General features: G+C 39.6%; 3 protein-coding genes across 3 annotated transcripts; all 3 read left to right on the top strand.

Moving 5' to 3' along the window:
- Positions 1 to 7,520: 7,520 nt before the first annotated feature.
- LOC103411567 (uncharacterized) lies at positions 7,521 to 8,018 on the top strand. Its single transcript, XM_008350197.2, has one exon. It carries the CDS (start codon positions 7,521 to 7,523, stop codon positions 8,016 to 8,018), a length of 498 nt encoding a protein of 165 aa, XP_008348419.1.
- A 3,169-nt stretch (positions 8,019 to 11,187) lies between these two features.
- Positions 11,188 to 13,693, top strand: LOC139194885 (uncharacterized). The gene is made up of 4 exons (XM_070819862.1): positions 11,188 to 12,751; positions 12,859 to 12,932; positions 13,016 to 13,113; positions 13,289 to 13,693. The coding sequence occupies exon 1, from the start codon at positions 11,377 to 11,379 to the stop codon at positions 12,049 to 12,051; it is 675 nt and encodes a 224-aa protein (XP_070675963.1). The 5' UTR covers positions 11,188 to 11,376; the 3' UTR covers positions 12,052 to 12,751; positions 12,859 to 12,932; positions 13,016 to 13,113; positions 13,289 to 13,693.
- A 3,451-nt stretch (positions 13,694 to 17,144) lies between these two features.
- Positions 17,145 to 20,870, top strand: LOC103443406 (BURP domain protein RD22-like). Its single transcript, XM_070820371.1, has 3 exons — positions 17,145 to 17,270; positions 17,561 to 17,684; positions 19,577 to 20,870. Exons 1-3 carry the CDS (start codon positions 17,232 to 17,234, stop codon positions 20,491 to 20,493), a joined length of 1,080 nt encoding a protein of 359 aa, XP_070676472.1. The 5' UTR covers positions 17,145 to 17,231; the 3' UTR covers positions 20,494 to 20,870.
- Positions 20,871 to 21,780: the final 910 nt, after the last annotated feature.

The raw sequence follows: 21,780 nt of genomic DNA, 5'->3' as shown, positions 1-21,780 counted from the left end.
TATTCAATCTGAATGAACATTTCTTGAGCTTGAATTTTAAATTTTTTTCATTTTGGTTATATGGGAAAACTCATTTTAAGCGTATGTTAGTAATTTCATGTAAAATTTTGGTTATAATGATCCTTAACTTAAAACGGTGGCAATAATTCAATATATAGGGTCTAAAATTTGGTTAATTTTGCAAATTTCCCTAACAAACCTTCAAAAGAAGAAGATAAAGAAACATGAGAAGAAACCCCACATTGTACATTCCGCAATTTCCAGCCACACAATAATAGAGATCTCAACCAAGACGCTCACCCAATGCAGACGAGTGTCCACTGGCTCTCAGACCGCCACTTCACCATGTCCCTATTTTCACAAGCACCGGCTTGCATTTTGCTCCATTGCTTCAACGCCCCTTGTGCCAAGTCGATAGGTCACTTCGTGGTTGGCCTCGACGAGCACTCTAACCCAACACAGCGATGTCGTGAGGCTTTCTAGAGACTCCAGTATTGAGTACGGGTTCGCAGTCGAAATTGTGGGTTCTTGCAATGGCTTCTTGTGCCTATACGATGGTAGACCTAACTTCGGCCATTTTTTGTTTATCTAATCCCATTTACTGGTGAATCTTTGGCACTTCCTGTTGGAAAATATTATTATTTAGATTTATTTTAATGTTTGGTATTTTGGGCTTAGCCCGTTAGTATTAGGGTTTCGTTTCCTTGCCTATTAGGGTTAGGTTAGTTTTCTATATATATGATACTTTGTAACTCTATAGAATAATCAAGTTAGTCACAATGTAGCATCTTAGGGTTTTGTAGCCGTTTCGGCATTCTCGTTTGTTTAATAATATTCTTATTCTTGTTAGTCTTGTTCGTTGCGCACTCTGATATTCAACTTGGTATTAGAGCAGGTTTGATCCTTCGGGATTTAATCTGCTTCTGTTTGCTCGTATCAGTTTGTTTGTTTTTGGATTTCAATATTAGTTGTTGGTAGTCTAAACTGCATCTGGAGCATCTGCACCCTTCATGTTCCTGCACTCTGCATCGTTGCACTCTTGTGTTTTGCAGGTTCTTTGCGGAGAAGACTGTAAAAAAAAAAAAAAAAAAAAAAAAAGGAAAAACGAAACAGGAAAAGGAGGAGGAAAAAGACAAAAGGGAAATAGAAGAAAATGCTTTGTTTTTTGAGGTTTTGACTTTGTGCCCACACGGGCAAGAAAGAAGTATTGATATTGGTATTGGTATTGGTATTGGTATTGGCATGGATATTGGTATTGATATTGGTATTCGGATTGGCATTGGTATTGGCATCGGCATCGGTATTGGCATCGGCATCGGCATTGGCATTGGCATTGGAATTTGGAGTCTTGCATCCACATCTACTTTGGCAAACCCATGTCGTGTACCGCCATGAGTTTGACGGGGGTGTTGGAAAATATTATTATTTAGATTTATTTTAATGTTTGGTATTTTGGGCTTAGCCCGTTAGTATTAGGGTTTCGTTTCCTTGCCTATTAGGGTTAGATTAGTTTTCTATATATATGGTACTTTGTAACTCTATAGAATAATCAAGTTAGTCACAATGTAGCATCTTAGGGTTTTGTAGCCGTTTTGGCATTCTCGTTTGTTTAATAATATTTTTATTCTTGTTAGTCTTGTTCGTTGCGCACTCTGATATTCAACTCTTCCAAGTTCCAACACCTACTTAAAATGAAGAAATTGGTCCTTCTGTTTGTGGGTTGGGTTTAGTCCCATCAGTGGTGTCTTTAAAGTTGTTCGGTTTAGCAATCCAAACAAAGCATTTGATGGAGAATTTGGTGAGCGGAGGTAATGGTTTTGACTATTGGCTCTGGGAATTGGAGTCTTGAGAGGTTCTCTCTCTAATTGTTCCTACACATTATAAATTGTAGATGTTAGGGTGATGAAGGAATATGGTGTTAAGGAGTCTTGGACCAAAGAGCTTGAAATTATCGACTGTTTGATTATCATATTCATCGAGTGGTGAAATTTACAGTGGAAGGAAAAATCTTCTTCTTATGTGATTTTAACTGACAGAATTATATTCCTTGAAAATTTGGCTCTCTATGTGTCAAGGTTGATGGAATGCCATTCAAGCTTCCATTGACCTCAATCATGCATGTGTCCATATTCCAAGCTTTGTCTCGCTCGGAGATGTCATCATGGGTTAGAGCTTTTTAAGGCTAGTTAAGCATTTTGTCTTTCAAGCTATGTCCAATTTCAAACTTCTAAGTCATTTTTGTTACTGATAAGGATGCTTAGTTAATGTATAGATTAGAACTACTATTTTTCACAATGAGTTGTAAATCATCCTTTACATTAATCCGTCTTTGTTCAATGTACATATTTTTTTTTTCGTACATATTGGATTTCTATGAAATTATAAGGCAAGCCCCTTCATAAACAAATGTTGCAAAAGGATGGGTGATTAGAAACCCTTATCGTGAAATGACGGGTTGACAAATGGTGAATTCAAATATACAAAGCTGTCTATTTTTGTTGTGGTAAATACATGTTTTTATAGTCAAATATTTACCTAATATACACTAAGATGAACAAGAACCTATACTAGCTATAGCTTTAGTCAGTAGTTAACATTTTTATTGTTGTTTCTCAAATTTATATTTGGTATCTGCTAGGATTCTTGAATGCAAGAGAACATTTCTGGTTTTTCGGAGGTATAGGCACACGTTCCTTTGTTGTACTTAATCGATAATCGAAGTTCTCATGTAGATAAATTTTATTTGCAGATTGATGAGTTTAGTTATGTCTTTGATTCAGGGAATTGGCAAATGATCCAGTTAAGTTACGGGAAGCGAGTTTCGATCGATCATGACCTCACATTCCCAAACATGTTGAGCTTGATGTGCTGAGAACGGTGATCTTGCAAATGAGCACATATTTGGGTATGGACTTAGCAGCTGAAAACGACGGGACTTTTTTTCTGTAGCTCATGAAATGAGAGTTGTGTGTGTGTGTGGATTTGAGCCTCAAAGTTCCTCTTCCAGGTACTGTCTTCTACCTGGTTTTTAAAATATTCAAGTGACTCGATACAGTGTGTTCCTTTGACATCATGTATATGGTTGGGTCAGGAGTGCGTAGGTTGGGCATGATTCTCAAGTGCCCTTTCCTGTGCCTCCGTTGGTCTTCTTTGGGTCCTTTTGATCCTGTTCTGCTAGCTAGCCAAATGATAAATCCGAGGCCTTGAGTTTTCATAATGCTATTCCTTAAGAGCAACTCCAGCGTTGCAAAGGTCCCCTAGGACAACTCACTATTGAATCCACCCGGTGAACAATAACTACCTTTAATGAACATTAACCGTATTTTGCATATCCACCCCTAAATTGAACAGCTATGACAATAGGCAATAAAATATTAATATTTTTTCCACACCCAATCCATACACCCCATCACCCTTTCTCATTTTCCCCTCATTTGACCGGTTCTTCCTCTCTCTCCCTCTCTCTCTCTCTTTTCTTTCTCTCTCTTCCTTTTTCTTTCTCTCTCCCTCTTTTCTAGCTCACTATCGTGAGCTCTCTTCCTCCTTCCTCTTCAAACCTTTAACAAATCAAGCTCAAAAACAATATTTTTAGAATCCCTGGAACGCAAGGAACCCAACCATGGCCTTGCATGCGGCATCGGTGCATGGTGCGAGGTCCTACCATTGAAGCCGAGAGCTTGAGCTCTCAATCTCGAACCCAGGTGATGTTTCTATCACTATCTTGTGTTCTTGAGCTTTAAATCATGTTGTGCTGCAATTCTTGTGGTTTAATTCGATGGCTTAATTCCCTGGATGCATCCCATTCTTTTTCCAGATTCCAACAAAGGAAAATAGACCAATTCGAGCCGGGTCACCTTGAGGTTAGCCACACATCACACAGCCATCAGGCTCTCGGGCGATGGATTCCTGCTTGGCCTGTCCACCGGGCCTCCCCTGAGCTTCATTGCCCGCATGCGCTGGAGCTAGTTGCTGGGGCAATTGGGTGATTGGAATCACCGGTCAATCGGGCTAAAGAGCACGCTGGAGTTGCTCTAAGCAGGTACTCTTCTAAAAGCCAAAACACTTCTAACTACGTACTGGTTTGGTACTGAGGTGTTTTTATAAAAAGTGGGTATAAAAAAAACTGAACTTAAAAAGGTGTTTGATAAACACTTAAAAATAGCTTATTTTCATAGTTTTGGGTGAAAAAAAAAAGTTGAAAACGTGAAACAGCATAAATGTTGGATTATATGTTGAACATTGGATTATGATTTCTTGTTAAACGTTGGATTATATGTTTAAGATAAAGTTTATAAATATTTTTCTTTTAAAAATAAAGCATATTTAGTAATTCACCTTTATTTGTTAAGAAAATTAAATTAATGGCACATCTAGTATTATACCAGTTTTAATCATTTTACACAATCACAACTGTTTTACATAAAAGTTTACCAAACACTACAATACTGTTTTTTTTTTTTCAAAAGCATTTTTACAAAAAAGTTTATCAAACACTCTACAGCTTTATTTCACAGCTGCTTATTCTCACAAAACAGCAGAAGCAGTTTTTTTTTCAAAACACAACAATACCAAACCAGCCCAGTAGAAAAAGTTAGAAAAGTTTTTTATTCATATAAGTGCTTTTTGGAGAAGCTTCTTAATAAAGCACTTTCAAGTACATTTTAAGGAAAACTTCGGCTTTTAATAAGAATTTTAACGCCAATTAGGTCTAGTAATATTCCTTTAACTCTTAAACGACAGTCCGACATCAATTTCTGTCAACATGAGAGTATCTCTAAAGGAGATGTCAAAATGTCCACATAAGTTATAACAGTAATAAATGGCTACACTAGTATTCTCCAACAGAAATGTCAATTTCTATGTGGCGCTGACATGGATTGGCAACAAAGAGGTTGCTGTCAAATTTGATAGCAGCTTCAAATATTTTTTTTATTAATTTTTTTATTGGAAACGCTGAAACTGAAAGCAAACGAAGAAGCCAGAAAGACCGAAGCTTGAATTTTGGAAAACCAGAGAGAGAACAGAGAGAAGAAAAGCAGAAAGCTTGCAGGAGGGAAGCTTGCAGAGCTTCCATGGCTGAAGGTAGTTCGAACTGGGTGTGAGGGACTTGCGGGAGGGAAGCTTGCAGAGCTTCCATGGCTGAAGGTGTGAAATGAAGAAATTCGGGTTTTGAAAGATGTCGAAATGGGTAATAAAATAATAGTTTAATAAAAAAAAAGCTAAAAAAAAGTGTAATAAAATAATATTTAATTTGACATATCGGATGAAGAGCAAAATTTTGAAAAATATCAAAATGACACATAAACCGTCAAATTTAAATTTTATATTTAAAATTTGATATTTCGTTTGGAGATGATCTGAGTCCTTCTAATCCCTCTTAAAATGTGTAACATGTGAATCCATGCCCCAGTCAATAGAAAAGTCCAGGTATGGCTCCCCTGTCCAACCATTGCCCCTCTCTTTTTGTCTATTTCCTCTTGATTATTAGCTCCTGTGGGCTGTGGCGATGACTCGGTCGTATTCTTCCGTCGCTTTATGTTTCTTGCCGGTTGGGTTTTCTTGGATTTTTTAGGATAAATTACATAAAATTACTTTAATTATAGATCGAACCACAATCTTATATCTTATATTTTAAAATTTACAATATTGTATCTTATTTTATGAATTTGTTACAATGTTAGACTTCTGTTAATTTTTCTATCAATTTCTTTAAAGAGGGCCCACTCTTTATCCCAACTAGATTAAAAAAATTAAGGGTAAAGTACAAAAAACTATCTTAATTATTGGTGTCATGACACTTTCATACCTTATCTTTTAAAATTGACAATGTCATACCTCATTTTTAGAATTTGGTCCAATGTTATACCTTCCGTTACTTGGCCGTTAACTTTTCAGTTAAATGCTGATGTGGCTTAATTCAGAACCCACTTTCTATTAAAAAATCATTAAAAATGATTAAAAACGATTAAAAACTAAAAAAAAATTATTTAATATTATTTAAATATTAAAATAATAAAGATAAGTATATATAAAAAAAATTTTAAAAAAAACCTCTCGTCCCTCCCCCTCCACATCTTCCTGCAACCCAAAAAGAAGAAGAATGAGGAAGAAGAAGAAGAAAAAGAAAAAGAAAAAAACCTTTGTTGGTCCCTCCTCTCCCCATCTTCCTGCAATCCAGAAAGAAGGAGGAGGAAGAAGAGGAAAAAAAAACCCTATGTTCGTCCCTCCCCCTCCCATCTTCCTGCAACCCAGAAAGAAGAAGAAGGATAAAAAAAAATAAAAAAACTATTCGTCCCTGCAACCCAGAAAGAAGACGGACGAAGAAGAAGGACGAAGAAGAAGAAGAAGGAAAAAAAAAAAATCAACCCAACCCAGTTCACCCCTGCTCACCACAAACCCAACCCGAAGAAGAAGAAGAGAATGAGAAGAGGAAGAAGGAGAAAAGAAAAAATAAATAAAAATAAAATAAAATAAACCCAGTTCGTCCATCCCCCAGGTGGGGAGGTTGGGTGCGGAGAGTGGGTGTGGGGAGAAAAGGGGGTAGGGAGGGGGGAAGACAAATTAGTTTTTTTTTTCTCTTTTTTTTTTTTTTGGTTTGCAGGAATGGTGAAGAAGATGAAGATGGGGAGAAGAGAGAGAAGTTGGGGGGGGGGGGGAGGGACATCGGAAAGGGGACTGAAAGTTGTTTTTTTATTTTTATTTATTTATAACTTTTTTATTATTTTAATATTTTAAAAAATATTAAATAATTTTTTTTTGTTTTTAATAATTTTTTAATAGAAAATGGGTCAAGGATCAAGCCACGTCAGCAGTTAACTGAGAAATTCACGCCAAGGTAACGAAAGGTATAACATTGGCACAAATTCGTAAGATGAGGTATGCCATTGTCAATTTTAAAAGTTGAGGTATGAAAGTGTCATGACACCAATAGTTGAGGTAGTTTTTTGTACTTTACTCAAAAATTAATTAAGGGGGTGTATTCAATTGAGAATATGAGAGATTTTAATGGATTTATAAATTTATGGATTTTTATGGAGTTTAATTGATTTGTGGAGATTTCATATAAAATTTTGATTCAATTTCCTCGAAATCTTAAGGGAAAAATGTGAGATTTGTAGATGCTTAAAATACACTACAAAATCTCTTCAATTCCTTCTAATTCCCCAACTTTCCCAAATTCTTTAAAATCAATTTTTAATTGAATACAACTGGAATGTTATAAATTTCTTTAAAACCCTAATTGAATGCACCCGGATTTCTAAGGATTTTAATAAACTATCTTAAAATTCTAATTGAATACACCTTGAATTTCAGAGAATCACTTAAAATCTTGATTGAACACCTCTAGATTTATTAAAAGAATTAAAATCTCTAAAAATCCCAATTGAATACACCTCCTTAAATATTAAAAAATTAAATATGGGACCCACTCCCTACAACCCATCTGGGTTCTACGTCCCTCCCAGAACCCTAGCCCATATCAACATCCAGTTCATTGAGGTTCACCACCGAGAGCCGCCATGGAGAAAGGACCTAGATACAAAGCCTACGCGGAACTCAGAGAATCGCGGCTAAGGAGGAAGTACATGATCCTAGAGGAGCTCGAAGAATCCGAATCGAAATTGACCCCATTGAAGAAACAAGTCAAATTTAAGACCCATCTGACCAATTCGCGAAAAGGGTATTCCGTTCTCGCTCAATCGGTGCCCAATTTCTCAGCCGTGTTACGAAAAGAGAACCGCAAGCCGCCGTCAAGGTTTCCGTTGATGCAGGAGATGACCATGCCGACAAAGAGTCTGGCGAAAGCAGCGTACGGGATATTGTCGAATTCGATAGGGAGTAAGTCGGTGAGCGCGGGGGAGGAGAGGTACAACAATAGCGGAGGGATCACGGCGAGGAAGAGCTACGCGAGTATGGAGGAGTTGAAGGGTTTGTCGTCAATGTCAATGGTGGAAGGGAATGCCAATGGCAATGGCAGAGCAATACCAAAGACTCATTTGGGATACAGACAGTTCTGAAAGTTTGGTTCTTTTGGGGGTATTTTTCTCTTTTCATTCTTTCTACACCACATAAACAAAATAATTCAAGTGAAAGTGAGTGAGCGGCGGATAGTGGTAAATGGAGTAGGATTAATTCAAACTTAAATCATGTTAATATCTTATATTAATTTTTTTATAAAAATATAAAGATAAAATGAAGAAGGTAAGAGAAAGGAATGAAAGAGGATTAAAAAATAAAGGGAGAAAATCCTACTCCATGAAAAATAATTAAACTTGGTGGGTGGTGAAAAATAATTAAACTTGGTGGGTGGACTGCTTTCAGTCTTGAAAGGAAAATCATAACCAAACATCTTTTTTCTATTCTTACACATAATTCAAGTGAACGTGAGTGAGCAACGAATAGTGGGAAATAATTAAACTTGGTGGGTGGACTGTTCACTTTTGAAAGGAAAATCATAACCAAACATCTTTTTTTCTATTCTTACACATTCTTGTTTAAACGTTATTTTCTTTTGATTGTTGTTTTTTATTTGACTTATTTAATAAGATTGTGAGAAATAAAGATAAGTGTTTGGTGTTGAATAAAGTAAAAAATTTTACATCAATCATCTCACAAAACAAATTACAACTTATATCAAATTGTTCCCATTTCTAATTGCATCAAGATTTTTTGTTTGAGAAAAAATCCTGTTGATGCACAAAATCAGCGAAGACTTTGGTACAACAGAAAGTGTCAGGTTTTGTGACCTTCGCTTGGTTGCTTCGGTCACTAGTGAGGATAAGTACGTAAATGAATAGAGACAGAGAAGCAAACACAGGATGTACGTGGTTCACCCAGATTGGCTACGTCCACGGAGTAGAGGAGTTCTTATTAGTAGTGAAGGGCTTACACAAGTACAAAGGATCAAGCTCTCAATTTAGTGAGTTCTTGTGAATGATTTAACACAAATGGCATTAGCCAATATTGTGGGGGAATGGCCCCTATTTATAGAAAAACTTGTAGCTTTGTCACATTGACATGTGTCATGTTATGATTGGTTCTTGATGTCGACACGTGCTGCGCTCTGATTGGCTTCTAATCTTGACACGTGTCGAGTAGTGATTGGCCTCCTGGTCGGAGGGGAACTCTTCTGGGTCCTTGACAGTATAGCGTTGGCCGGTGCTCGGTAGTTTCGGGATTGGTCAAGTATGGTACAAACAGTGCTCCCCTAAGTTCCCGAGTGAGGGAAACTCCTCGGTTGGGGACTTGCAAGATCCAATCCCTTGAGTAATCACGAAACTTCTAAGTACCGAAGTATGGTCTGATCTTCATCTGCCCTTCTCTGGAAGTACCTTTCCTCCATCCGGGAATGGTGTACTTAGCTGATGTTGACGCACAAGGTAATGTATCAATTTCACTTAAAGCTTAGTTGTAGTTTCGGGCTTAGTCAAGTGTGATACAAACCCTATAGTAGGAGTCCCCCAAGTCGCCGAGCTAGGAGATCTGCCGAAAGAGGTGACAGACAAGGTAAGCAGTCAAACTTCCAAGTAAGCAACCCAGGATCAGAGGTTTGACTTCGGCTTCCGGTTGATTGTTCTCCTTCTCCTTGTCTCTCATTCAACTGCCAGGATAAGGAGAAGCAAATGGATAAGAGATGATATGAGATACTTTTGCTTTTGAAGAAGTAACTTTCCACAAGCTTATTCTTGAACTGTGCTGGAGGGTTTTCTGGTGCCCTTCAGAGTATAAGGCCGACTCAAAAATTTGAGGGTCAAAACAAGTCCATCAAATCTAGAGTACGTTCGACCTTGATGATATGGGATACTTTTGCTGTTGACGGAATAATGAATGTGGTATGGAAAGGTGTCGTGCTGTAGTGATCTGTTTCAGCTCACCGTTGAACCTTCTGCTTCAATCTTTTGCATGGCAGAAGTGGTGTGCAACCTTTGCATTTTAATGGTCCTTCAGAACATTCCTTCATAGTGACTCATCCACGCTTGGCAGCTTTAGTGTAAAGAGCCAATATCTGATCAACTGTCATGAGGTATTTGCCGGTGGAATTCGTGACCTTGACAGCAGTTGAGGATGAGTACTCGAGAGCAATGCTAAGGAAGCAACCAGGCAAAGGCTCCAGGCAGTCAGTTCCAAATTGGAGGTTCGATTTCAGGTTCCGACTGACTGCTCTCTTTCTCCTTGTCCTGCAGGTGTGGACAAGGACAAAGACAAAGATAGGGAGAAAGCATGATATGGGATACTCTTGCTTTCGACCCTGATGATATGAGATACTCTTGTTCTTGGTGTGGCTTATTTGCTGAGGTATTATCGGGGGGAAATAAAGCTGAGTATTTCGAGAGGTTATGTTGAGGGTGCCTTTTCGAATGCGAGAAAGGGTTGAGCATTTTTGCAGGTTTGCCTGTCCGTTGAGGAGGGAGGTCAATGTATATAGGGATTTCCCAATAACAAGTAGTAATGCTATTCCTTTACCCTTCTTGGTCACAGCAATGTAGTGGGAGTTGCCAGCTTCACGTGTTTTAATTTTGTCAGAGCACTTTGAAAAAGTGGTATGTGGTATCTGGAAAGCTGATATTACGTGTGAAGATTACAGACAAGCTTTATCTAAGGAAATCTGGCTCTTGAAGTTCTGAGAGTTGTGCCTCTTCGGTTTTCGAACAAGCAATCCCGTCGAGGATCTGACTCTCGAGATTCGGAAAGCGGTGCTACTCCGGTTTTTGAGAAAGTAATTATGTTGGGAGTCTTTTCTCGAATGTGAGTAAAGGTTGGACGTTCTTGCCAACCTGTCTTGCCTCAAAACACGGAGGTCGACACACATAGGGACTTTCCAGTTGTCAAGCAGTGGTGCTGTTCCTTTACCCTTATGGGTAATAGTAGGGTAGCTGGAACTTCGAAATTCTCGTGCCTAAACTTTGTTAGAGATCTTTGACAAAGTTATATGTGGTACCCAAAGAGTTGATGGTGCATATGGAGAGCGGTGATTGAACAGTAAGATTCACGTGCTTTTTACTTCACCAGAAATCTTCGACAGATTGCCCGTAATTTCCGCAAAGCTGATTGTGCATGTGACAGGTGCTGACGAGGCTGAAAAAGCAGGTGCTTCTTCGATTTCTGAGATCGGCCCTCGTGGTCTCTGAGCAGCCCAGCTTTTGAGAAAGCAAACGCCTCTTCGATTTCTGAGATCGGCCCTCGTGGTCTCTGAGCAGCCCAGCTTTTGAGAAAGCAAACGCCTCTTCGATTTCTGAAGCTCCGTCGAGTGCAGATTTTTATAGAGGCTGGCATTAAGTTCCACAGCACACCTGAATCTCTACCAGTAGAAGCTCATTTCTTGCACTTCTAAGATCTTGATTTGTCTGACCTCTTCCTTCTTCAACACATTTGAAAATGTCTGGACCCTCCGACCGTCGTTTTGACCTGAACCTTGGAGAAGAGACAGCCACGCCTTCTCCAGACAACATATGGCGCCCATCCTTCATATCCCCTACTGGTCCTCTTACCGTTGGGGATTCTGTGATGAAGAATGATATGACCGCTGCAGTGGTGGCCAGGAACCTTCTCACTCCCAAAGATAACAGACTACTTTCCAAACGGTCTGATGAGTTGGCTGTTAAGGACTCTCTGGCTCTTAGTGTTCAGTGTGCAGGTTCTGTGTCTAATATGGCCCAACGCCTATTTGCTAGAACCCGCCAAGTTGAATCATTGGCTGCTGAAGTGATGAGTCTCAAACAGGAGATTAGAGGGCTCAAGCATGAGAATAAGCAGTTGCACCGGCTCGCCCATGACTATGCTACAAACATGAAGAGGAAGCTTGACCAGATGAAGGAATCTGATGGTAAGGTTTTACTTGATCATCAGCGGTTTGTGGGTTTGTTCCAAAGGCATTTATTGCCTTCGTCCTCTGGGGCTGTACCTGGTAATGAAGCTTCAAATGATGAACCTCCAATGCCTCCTCCTTCTGGGGTTTTGTCAAGTACTGAGGCTCCGGATAACCACCCTCCGGTGCTTTCTCTTTCTGGGGCTCTACCGACTGCTGAGACTTCCCCTAAGCAACCTTTGTGAAGGCTCCCTTTTGTTTGTTTATTTTGACTCATGTATATGTACATATTTGTGGCTTATCGAAAATATTAATAAATAAGCTTTGCTTCATTTCAATATATTGTGTTAAATACACCAAAGCCTTCTTCATAAAGTTCTTTGAATTTTTTCTTTTGTTGAAACCTGTATTGTTGAAGCTTTGTGAGTGAAGCATGTAGTTTGAGGTAGTGTTCCCTTAATTTCCCGAGTGAGGAAAACTTCTCGGTTGGAGACTTGAAAAATCCAAGTCACTGAGTGGTTGTGAGACTGCCGAGTATTAAGGTGCAGTAGCATATGGTGGGAGTCCCCCAAGTCTTCAGGCGAAGAGAGTTGCCGAATGAGGTGTCTCGCTTGTTACTAATTTGTCAAAGTAACGAATCCTTGTTTCGATGTCACACATTCGCATATGCCTTGTCTAAAAATATTTCCAACTTTTGTGTGTTTGATGCTGCATGCTATTGACTAGACAAGATCAAGTGCAATTAGTAGCTTTTCTCTCTTTTTCATCTTTTCTTTGGTGGAATTGCTTTTCGTTTCCACTAATCAGCCTGAGTGGATGCAAGATAACACCATTCTCTATAGCTCAGATCGCAAAGTCGTCTTCATGAAAGTTGTTCCTTATCTTGTGAACTACAACATCTCCAAATTTGAGATCCATCGGAGTAGTACAACTCCAGAAATTCAGGTATGATGAGTAACTGTTCATCAATTTTCTGTTAACCCGTCAGACTTGTTGTGAGCTTCTAAACTCCATTTTTTCTTGTTCATCTCAACATACTTTCTTCATCGAAGTTGTTCCTTAACTTGTGAACTACAACATATCCAAATTTGAGGTCCCTCGGAGCAGTATAACTCCAGAAATCCAGGTATGATGAGTGACTGTTTATCATTTGTCTGTCAACCCGTCAGATTTGTTGTGAGCTTTGAAACTCTATTTTCTCTTGCTCAGATCAGCATGCTTTCTTCATTGAAGTTGTTCCTCAGCTTGTGAACTACAACATATCCAAATTTGAGATCCCTCGGAGCTGTATAACTCAAGAAATTTAGGTATGATGAATGACTGGTTATTATTTTTCTGTCAACCCGTCAGATTTGTTGTGAGCTTCGAAACTCCATTTTCTATTGTTCAGATCAGCATGCTTTCTTCATTGAAGTTGTGCCTCATCGTCTCTTTCATAACATATCAAAAATTCAGAATGAACTAATGGTTAAATATTTCCAGATCTTCGAAACATCATAGCAGCTTCGAAATCTGCAAGAATCCGACTGTCATGTTTGGAGCTTCAACACTTTAATTTCCGTCGCTCAAACAGAAATGGTTCCTTCTTGAAAGTTGTTCATATGCTCAAAAACTATAGGGTGTCCAAAATTTAGCTCCATTGGAGAAGAGCAGAGGTTGCAGAAATTTGATAGATGAAAGGAGGCGGAAGAGGGAGAGAGAGAAAAAGTCTCTTGGGTTGGATTTCTATTTTGGGGCAGATTCCAAGTTTTGTAGCACCTTCATTATTGATGAATTGCTTGTACTTTTGTCCATTATGAAACTTGGGACTTTGGCTTGTTGTTGGATCTATTATAATATGTTTGGGAACATATATAAGTGAATAAATAAGAAGGAAAATTTTGGGCCCTTGTGGGTGTAAAACAAAAAATGTTTATGTTTACCCAAGTGTTTTTGTACAAGTTCAAGGGCATCTTGGGTTTTGTGAACAAAATTTGTTTATTTGGAGCAAGGTTTTGTGTTGAAGCTTTGTAGGTGAAGCTTTGGAGGTGAAGCTTTGATGGTGAAGCTTTGTAGATGAAGCTTTCTGGGTGAAGCTTTGTAGATGAAGCTTTCTGGGTGAAGCTATGTAGGTGAAGCTTTCTAGGTGAAGCTTTTTTAGGTGAAGCTTTGTAGGTGAAGCTTTTTTAAGTGAAGCTTTTCGGGTGAAGTTTTTTGGGTGAAGCTTTGTGGGTGAAGCTTTTTTAGGTGAAGCTGTTTGAGTGAAGCTTTTTGGAGGTGAAGTTTTTTTTGGGTGAAGATTTTTTAGGTGAAGCTTTTTGGGTGAAGCTTTGATGGTGAAGCTTTGTAGATGAAGCTTTCGAGGTGAAGCTTTGATGGTGAAGCTTTGTAGGTGAAAGTATGTAGAGGGGGCTTTCTAGGTGAAGCTTTTTTAGGTGAAGCTGTGTAGGTGAAGCTTTTTTAAGTGAAGCTTTTCGGGTGAAGTTTTTTGGGTGAAGCTTTGTGGGTGAAGCTTTTTAGGTGAAGCTTTGTGGGTGAAGCTTTTTTAGGTGAAGCTGTTTGGGTGAAGCTTTTTAGGTGAAGCTTTGTGGGTGAAGCTTTTTTAGGTGAAGCTGTTTGGGTGAACCTTTTGGAGGTGAAGTTTTTTTTTTTTTTTTTTTGGGTGAAGCTTTTTTAGGTGAAGCTTTTTGGGTGAAACTTTTTGGATGAAGCTTTTTGGGTGAAGTTTTGGAGGTGAAGCTTTTTGGGTGAAGCTTTGTGGGTGAAGCTTTTTAGGTGAAGCTTTGTGGGTGAAGCTTTTTTAGGTGAAGCTGTTTGGGTGAAGCTTTTTGGAGGTGAAGTTTTTTTTTTTTTGGGTGAAGCTTTTTTAGGTGAAGCTTTTTGGGTGAAACTTTTTGGATGAAGCTTTTTGGGTGAAGTTTTGGAGGTGAAGCTTTTCGGGTGAAGCTGTTTTTTTTTTTTTTTTTTTTTTTTTTTTTTGGCGCTTGACACGGTTTTGATCATGCATGTAGTGATAGAATTTGTTTCTTCTTATTGTAGATGTCAGAGCCTGGAAGTTCTAGTGATGAGGGCTCTTCTAGCTTTAGCTCTAAGTCTGAGTCTGCAATGTCGGAGTCTTCAGGGTCTTTGTTAGAGTCCTGTACTAGAGAAACATTGGATGATCTTCCCAACCGTCAAACTTTAGCTATTGCTAGTTCTTCCTCCATGGCGTTGGGTGAGGGGGTTTCTCTCCTGATATGTCTTTGCCTCGGCGGAGGCATGGTTATAAGCCTGCGCCATCACCTCAGAGTAAGTCTTCCAAGTATTGGCATTGATCATGTATTTAAAGAAACAATCACGTAGGCCTGCCGTGAAGGCTTTGAGGGCAGTCTTGTCGTCTGCCTCGGCACACCGGGAGTATTCATGGCTGAAGCGGCCAGCATACATACGTAATGACTCGTCTGGCCTCTGGCGGATAGTGTACAGGTCATCTGCAGAGTGCAAGCGATCGGTTTGGAAAATGTGTTGGGAAACAAATAGTTTCCTCAATTCCTCAAATGAGTCTACCGTCTCAGGTGTAAGACGACAATACCAATTTAGAGCTCCGCCAGAGAAGGTGGAGGGGAAGAGAAGACATCGCTCTTCGTCGGTGTGCATCCGGTATGCCATGGTGGACTCAAAGAGGTTAAGGTGCTCAATCGGGTCCTCTTTTCCAGTATAAAGTTGCAAGCCAAGCTTCTGCTTTGTCTTTGCTTGAAGGGGGGTGTTGAGGATCCTCCTTGTAAGAGGGCCAGGCCTGGGTTGGTTCCAGTCAGGTATTTCAGCCTGACGTTCAGCCTTCAACTTGTTTACTTCCTCAAGAAGTTGTAGGACAAGGGGGTCCTGAGCGGAGTTATGTGCCACTGGAGCTTTCTTTCGTAAATCTCCATCTCCTCTTGGAATTAGGAAGGTTTGATCAAGGGCATGTGATTTTTCCCTGGACTCGCTGTACTGGCTTCCAGGGTATGTCTGTCGGAACACCTCTGAGTCCCCTGTACCCTCATGTCTCTCTAGGACTTGTTGCACCTTCCCCAAGTTGGTGGCCGGCTCGGGCCGTGGCAGGGGACCGAGTCTCTCAGAAATCCTTGGGTCATTGATCTTTGAGCTTATATGGATGGAATTCTCTCGACGTTGCTTCAGGAAATCCCGACAATCGCGAAAGACGGCTTTCGATCCTTCTGCCCCTTCAGCAAAGAGGTGTCTCCCTCCGCTTCTCATGGTTCGGGTCGAAGCAACTGGGTTAAGAGAAGCCTCATGTTGATTATCAAATCGAGGGGTAATTTGTTCCCTATCAGGGATATTTATGTCGAATGCATGTGACCCTCCATGTTGGAGGGCACCCAGTTCATGGTTAACTTCCACGGGGGCAACAAGCTCGCGTGTCTGAGCTTGCCTAGCTTCGTGGAGTGTCTCGAAGAGCTTCTCATATTGCTCCTGGAGGACCTCATTCCTCATTGCTATCTTGTTGTTCTGAGCTTCCAACTCATCGACTTTAGCTTGAAGAAGAACTCGTTTTCCTTCCTTCTTTCATTGTTTCGCACTATGTGCAAGGGGGGTGTCATTCTGTGTGATGTGGCTTCCTTCGCTTCCCATGCTGGAGAGGGATGCCTGATCAAAAGAAAGTGTACGAATGATAGAAACCAGCTTGACACAGCTGAAGAGAGTAGGAATAAGTGTCGTTTCCCACAGACGGCGCCAAATGTTGATGCACAAAATCAGCGAAGACTTTGGTACAACAGAAAGTGTCAGGTTTTGTGACCTTCGCTTGGTTGCTTCGGTCACTAGTGAGGATAAGTACGTAAATGAATAGAGACAGAGAAGCAAACACAGGATGTACGTGGTTCACCCAGATTGGCTACGTCCACGGAGTAGAGGAGTTCTTATTAGTAGTGAAGGGCTTACACAAGTACAAAGGATCAAGCTCTCAATTTAGTGAGTTCTTGTGAATGATTTAACACAAATGGCATTAGCCAATATTGTGGGGGAATGGCCCCTATTTATAGAAAAACTTGTAGCTTTGTCACATTGACATGTGTCATGTTATGATTGGTTCTTGATGTCGACACGTGCTGCGCTCTGATTGGCTTCTAATCTTGACACGTGTCGAGTAGTGATTGGCCTCCTGGTCGGAGGGGAACTCTTCTGGGTCCTTGACAGTATAGCGTTGGCCGGTGCTCGGTAGTTTCGGGATTGGTCAAGTGTGATACAAGTGTGATACTATCAATGCAATTAACATGGTAGACTAACGATTATGTGAATAAAATATTTTGTGGTTATCATCTCCCTTCTTTTAAGTTTTTTAACCATGAATTTATGTTCATACAGATACAGGTTCCTCTATAAATGTTGAAGTCACTTGCTCTTGTGTCGCACCATACATGAGATATAAGTTCTCAAGTTTTCATATATACTTTCAATTTCAGTCCTAATGGCATTTCATCTCCCATTCTTCTTCTCTCTTCTCAATGTAAGCTCTGAGATTTGAGTTTTTATAATGAATAAGTGATTTTAATACTCATATTTTACCGTGAGTCTAGAAAAAATTATAAAATATTCGGTTTAAAACGCAAATGGTTATCTATATATACATTATATATCTAAACCCTACACACACACACACACATATATATATATATATATATATATATATATATATCTCACTCTTGTCTACATATATATGGAACAGTTTGTTGCTACGTTGATTTAATTATCCCTGCTTTAACTAATTAAATAATCACTAGAGTGAAAATGTTGCAGATGGCAGTGGTGGTGGCACTGGCAAGCCAAGATGCTCATCCACCGTTACCTCATGAACTCTACTGGAACTCGGTCTTGCCAAACACACAAATGCCAAAAGCTATCAGTCAACTTCTCCAACCTGGTTTGTATTAACGACATAATTTTAGAGAGTTTTTCTTCTATCTACCATAATATCGATGATAGGATTTCATGTTAAAAGTTGTTTTATCTTTTGGCAAATATAATTTTGAAGGAAGGGGCTGGAGTATGCCACCACTAGGTACAGAAAAACCGAACTAAATACCAGGCCGAAAGTTGGTCTGGTTTTGCTAAAATTACAGGAAAATTTGATATCAACCCACTAATTACAGAAGTTCTTACTGAAATGCATCAAAATTTTTAATAATACAATAATGCCAGCTAGACTAAATGTACAGACTAAATTTTGTAAAAAAAATAACATGGAAGTTGATGATTAGATTATTACTTAAATGTTGATTAACGTGCTTATTTCTTATTAATAACACATTATTTACTTTGCAAATTTAGTCTACAAATTTGATCTCTCTAACATTACCCTTAATAAAAATGCAACTTGTTGATGCACAAAATCAGCGAAGACTTTGGTACAACAGAAAGTGTCAGGTTTTATGACCTTCGCTTGGTTGCTTCGGTCACTAGTGAGGATAAGTACGTAAATGAATAGAGACAGAGAAGCAAACACAGGATGTACGTGGTTCACCCAGATTGGCTACGTCCACGGAGTAGAGGAGTTCTTATTAGTAGTGAAGGACTTACACAAGTACAAAGGATCAAGCTCTCAATTTAGTGAGTTCTTGTGAATGATTTAACACAAAATGGCATTAGCCAATATTGTGGGGGAATGACCCCTATTTATAGAAAAACTTGTAGCTTTGTCACATTGACATGTGTCATGTTATGATTGGTTCTTGATGTCGACACGTGCTGCGCTCTGATTGGCTTCTAATCTTGACACGTGTCGAGTAGTGATTGGCCTCCTGGTCGGAGGGGAACTCTTCTGGGTCCTTGACAGTATAGCGTTGGCCGGTGCTCGGTAGTTTCGGGATTGGTCAAGTATGGTACAAACACAACTGATCCTAGAAAAGCACTTGAAGTGCTTCCTAAAAGAAGCACAAGCACTGTTAGGTGTTTTTGGAACCCAGCACCATTAATTTTCTCTGAAAATGCTTTTAGTCTTTTTAAAAACAATTCCAAACGAGCATAAACTGCCAATATTACAAATGTTTATAGGGAATAACAATTGGCATCCCAAAAATCTCATTTTATACTTTAGACTTTCTACAATTAAAAAGAAAAATACACTTATAAAAAATGTAGAACGAATTTTTTAGAATCTTAATAACAGTTCATTAGTTATATACATTTACCGTATTTGAATACATAGGGAGCTTTCTGATCAGAAGACGCGTGTCAGCGTGTGGTCATAAGCCAGGTCGTTTATTCTTGGTCTTTCATTTGATTAAAGATTTGTCCATATAAAAATAATCAGTCAAATCGAATTTTTTTTTTTTTTTTTTTTTGGAAGAAATCGAAAACTATTTTGTAATCTAACTGGAATAAAGCAAGACGAACAAAATTTTTCCAGCAAACATAGAAGTAATCAATAACGAGAATCAAATGGATGATATCTGATCTGCTATACTTCTGTATATATGAAGAATTCTTCACTCGGGATCTGAAACAAATCATATCTCGAGTGGCCGAGCAACCAATTTGATCCCTTACAATAAATCTTAAGAACCACCACATATATATTGCAACACAAATTCTTTGATGCAATACATATGCAAGAGTCAACGTGATCAATCAATGGTTGAAATTTATATCTGTTCCTCCCAGTTTCTTCATTTTTATTAAATCATTTGACATGGTCGATTATTTAGAGTGTTGAATTAATCACTCTTAAAATAGTTTAATGCGGGCATTAAACTATTGTGAATATCACTTATGTATCGCTCTCATTTTTTACGTTGTTGCTAAACTAATTTGCAGACTTCATGATTAAAGAAGATATGAGAATCGCTGTCGAACTAGGGAAGGGTTCTTGTTTCGACCTCATTGCAGGAGAAGAAAACCCTAGACCTGCTGGAGGCACAAATGTCGATCTTGTTGGAAAAGATGGAACGAAACCTGCATATGTTGGAGTAGCACAAGAACGAGTCCCATTTCTTTACCGTTATCATGCACATGCCACTCATGAGAATCATCAACTCCATAAAGATGACAACCCACAGGCAACTCTATTCTTCTTGGACAAGGGCATGCGTCCTGGGACAACAATGAACTTGAACTTCACTAGAAATTCGAATACGGCGAATTTCCTACTGCGCAAAACAGCAGAGTTGATCCCCTTCTCGTCGAACGAATTACCTGAAATTTTCAACCAATTTTCAGTGAAATCGGAATCTGTGGAAGCCAATATAATTAAGCAAACTATTGAAGAGTGCGAAGCTCCAGGCATAAGAGGAGAGGAAAAATATTGTGCCACCTCGTTAGAATCAATGATTGATTTCACCACTTCGAAGCTCGGAAGAAACGTTCAGGCATTCTCGACGGAGGTGTTGGAGAAAGGAGGAACCATGTCCATAATTTCTGTAAAGAAGCTTGCAGGTCACGAAGCCGTTGTGTGCCATAAGCAGAACTATCCGTACGCAGTGTTTTACTGCCATGCAACAAAACCTACAAGAGCTTACGTGGTGCCCCTGAGAGGTTCTGATGGGGTGAAAGCTAAAGCAGTAGCAATCTGCCATGTGGACACATCAGCATGGGACCCACAGAATTTGGCCTTCCAAGTGCTCAAGGTTAAGCCCGGAACCATTCCCATCTGCCACTTCCTTCCTAGTGATCATGTTGTTTGGGTTCCAACCCCCAAATCTACATTAGTAGTTGAACCCATCAGTTCTACTTGATTATCCCTGACTGGCGTCTGAGAAAGCTTTAATTTGGAGGTAATTGGTTGTCTAAATAAAGAGGCTCTCAGTTCGATTGTCGATTCCCGGTTCTTTGTTCGTTTATTTGTTTGTCTTTGGCCTTCATTTTATCTATTTCACGAAGAGTTTTCATCGTGGTATGGAGGATGTAAGCTTGATATCTATATTGTGATTATTAATCTGTAATATACAGCTTTTTAAGACCTAAAGAGCGGTGGTAATGCTGCATTAGTTAATGATACTGGGTAACAATGAACTTCGAATGTTTGAAAAAAAATGTCACGTTTGATAAACCTATATATGTGGTACTTTGCCTCGAACAATTTCCTCATCAATGAATTGTTTTTCACTTTCAAGGATAACACAATGGTTAGCGAGGGCTCTAGTCTAAGCGAGTCACCCTAGTCTCATTTACCTTCGTTACGCGTCTTTAACTCAGTAGCCTAAGTCATCGAGCGAGCATCATTTGTCATATGATGAGTACCATCAGTATCCGGATACCATGTTGGATAAGAGGGAGAAGCAATATGCATACCTGCAAAAGCACAAGAAGAATCATCATCTGAACGAGTAGCTTGAGGACACAATGCACCAATGTGGTTGCAGGCCCAACACTGAGGCCCACGGTTGACAGGGGCTGGCTCAAGAATACCATGGCGTTGTTGCTGCACAGCACGACGCTGACCATATCGCCCACTACCACCATGCTGATTGGAACGTCCACCACCATTATTGCGAGGAGCCTGATTGTAACCAGAAGCACCATTGTGTCGAGAAGACTGACCATCACGTCCATTAGACGAACCACCAACAGAATTACGGGTAGAATAGAAAACAAAAGGAGACGAAGCAGCCGCCTGATTCATAGTGTGCTGGATTCAAAGACCAGGAGACGAGTACGTAAATCATTAAACGATGGCAATGGTGAAAAGTTGGCCAGTGCCACTCAGGCCCCAAACCGTGAAGCACATACGTCACCAGATCTTCATTCTGAACAGGTTGACCAATGGAAGCCAACTGATCTGCCAAATGCTGGGTCAGACCCAGGTACTTCGAAATCGTTTTGTTCCCTTTCTGAAGAGAAAGCAACTGAAACCCATTATGGGTAGAATTGGCAAGGGATTGTTGAGAAAAAATTCTGACGAAGATACTCTCAAATCTCACGACAAGTAGAAAGCCCAACAATAAAAGAAAGAACGGGCTCAGTAAGCGTAGCACTCAACATGCTCACTAGTGTCTGATCAGTTTGGTACCACACAAGGTAGT

The sequence above is a fragment of the Malus domestica genome, chromosome 04 (genome assembly GCF_042453785.1).
Source record: "Malus domestica chromosome 04, GDT2T_hap1".
Lineage (NCBI taxonomy): Eukaryota > Viridiplantae > Streptophyta > Magnoliopsida > Rosales > Rosaceae > Malus > Malus domestica.
The sequence above is the reverse complement of the archived record's forward strand: the minus strand, read 5'-3'. Positions and strand labels throughout refer to the sequence as shown.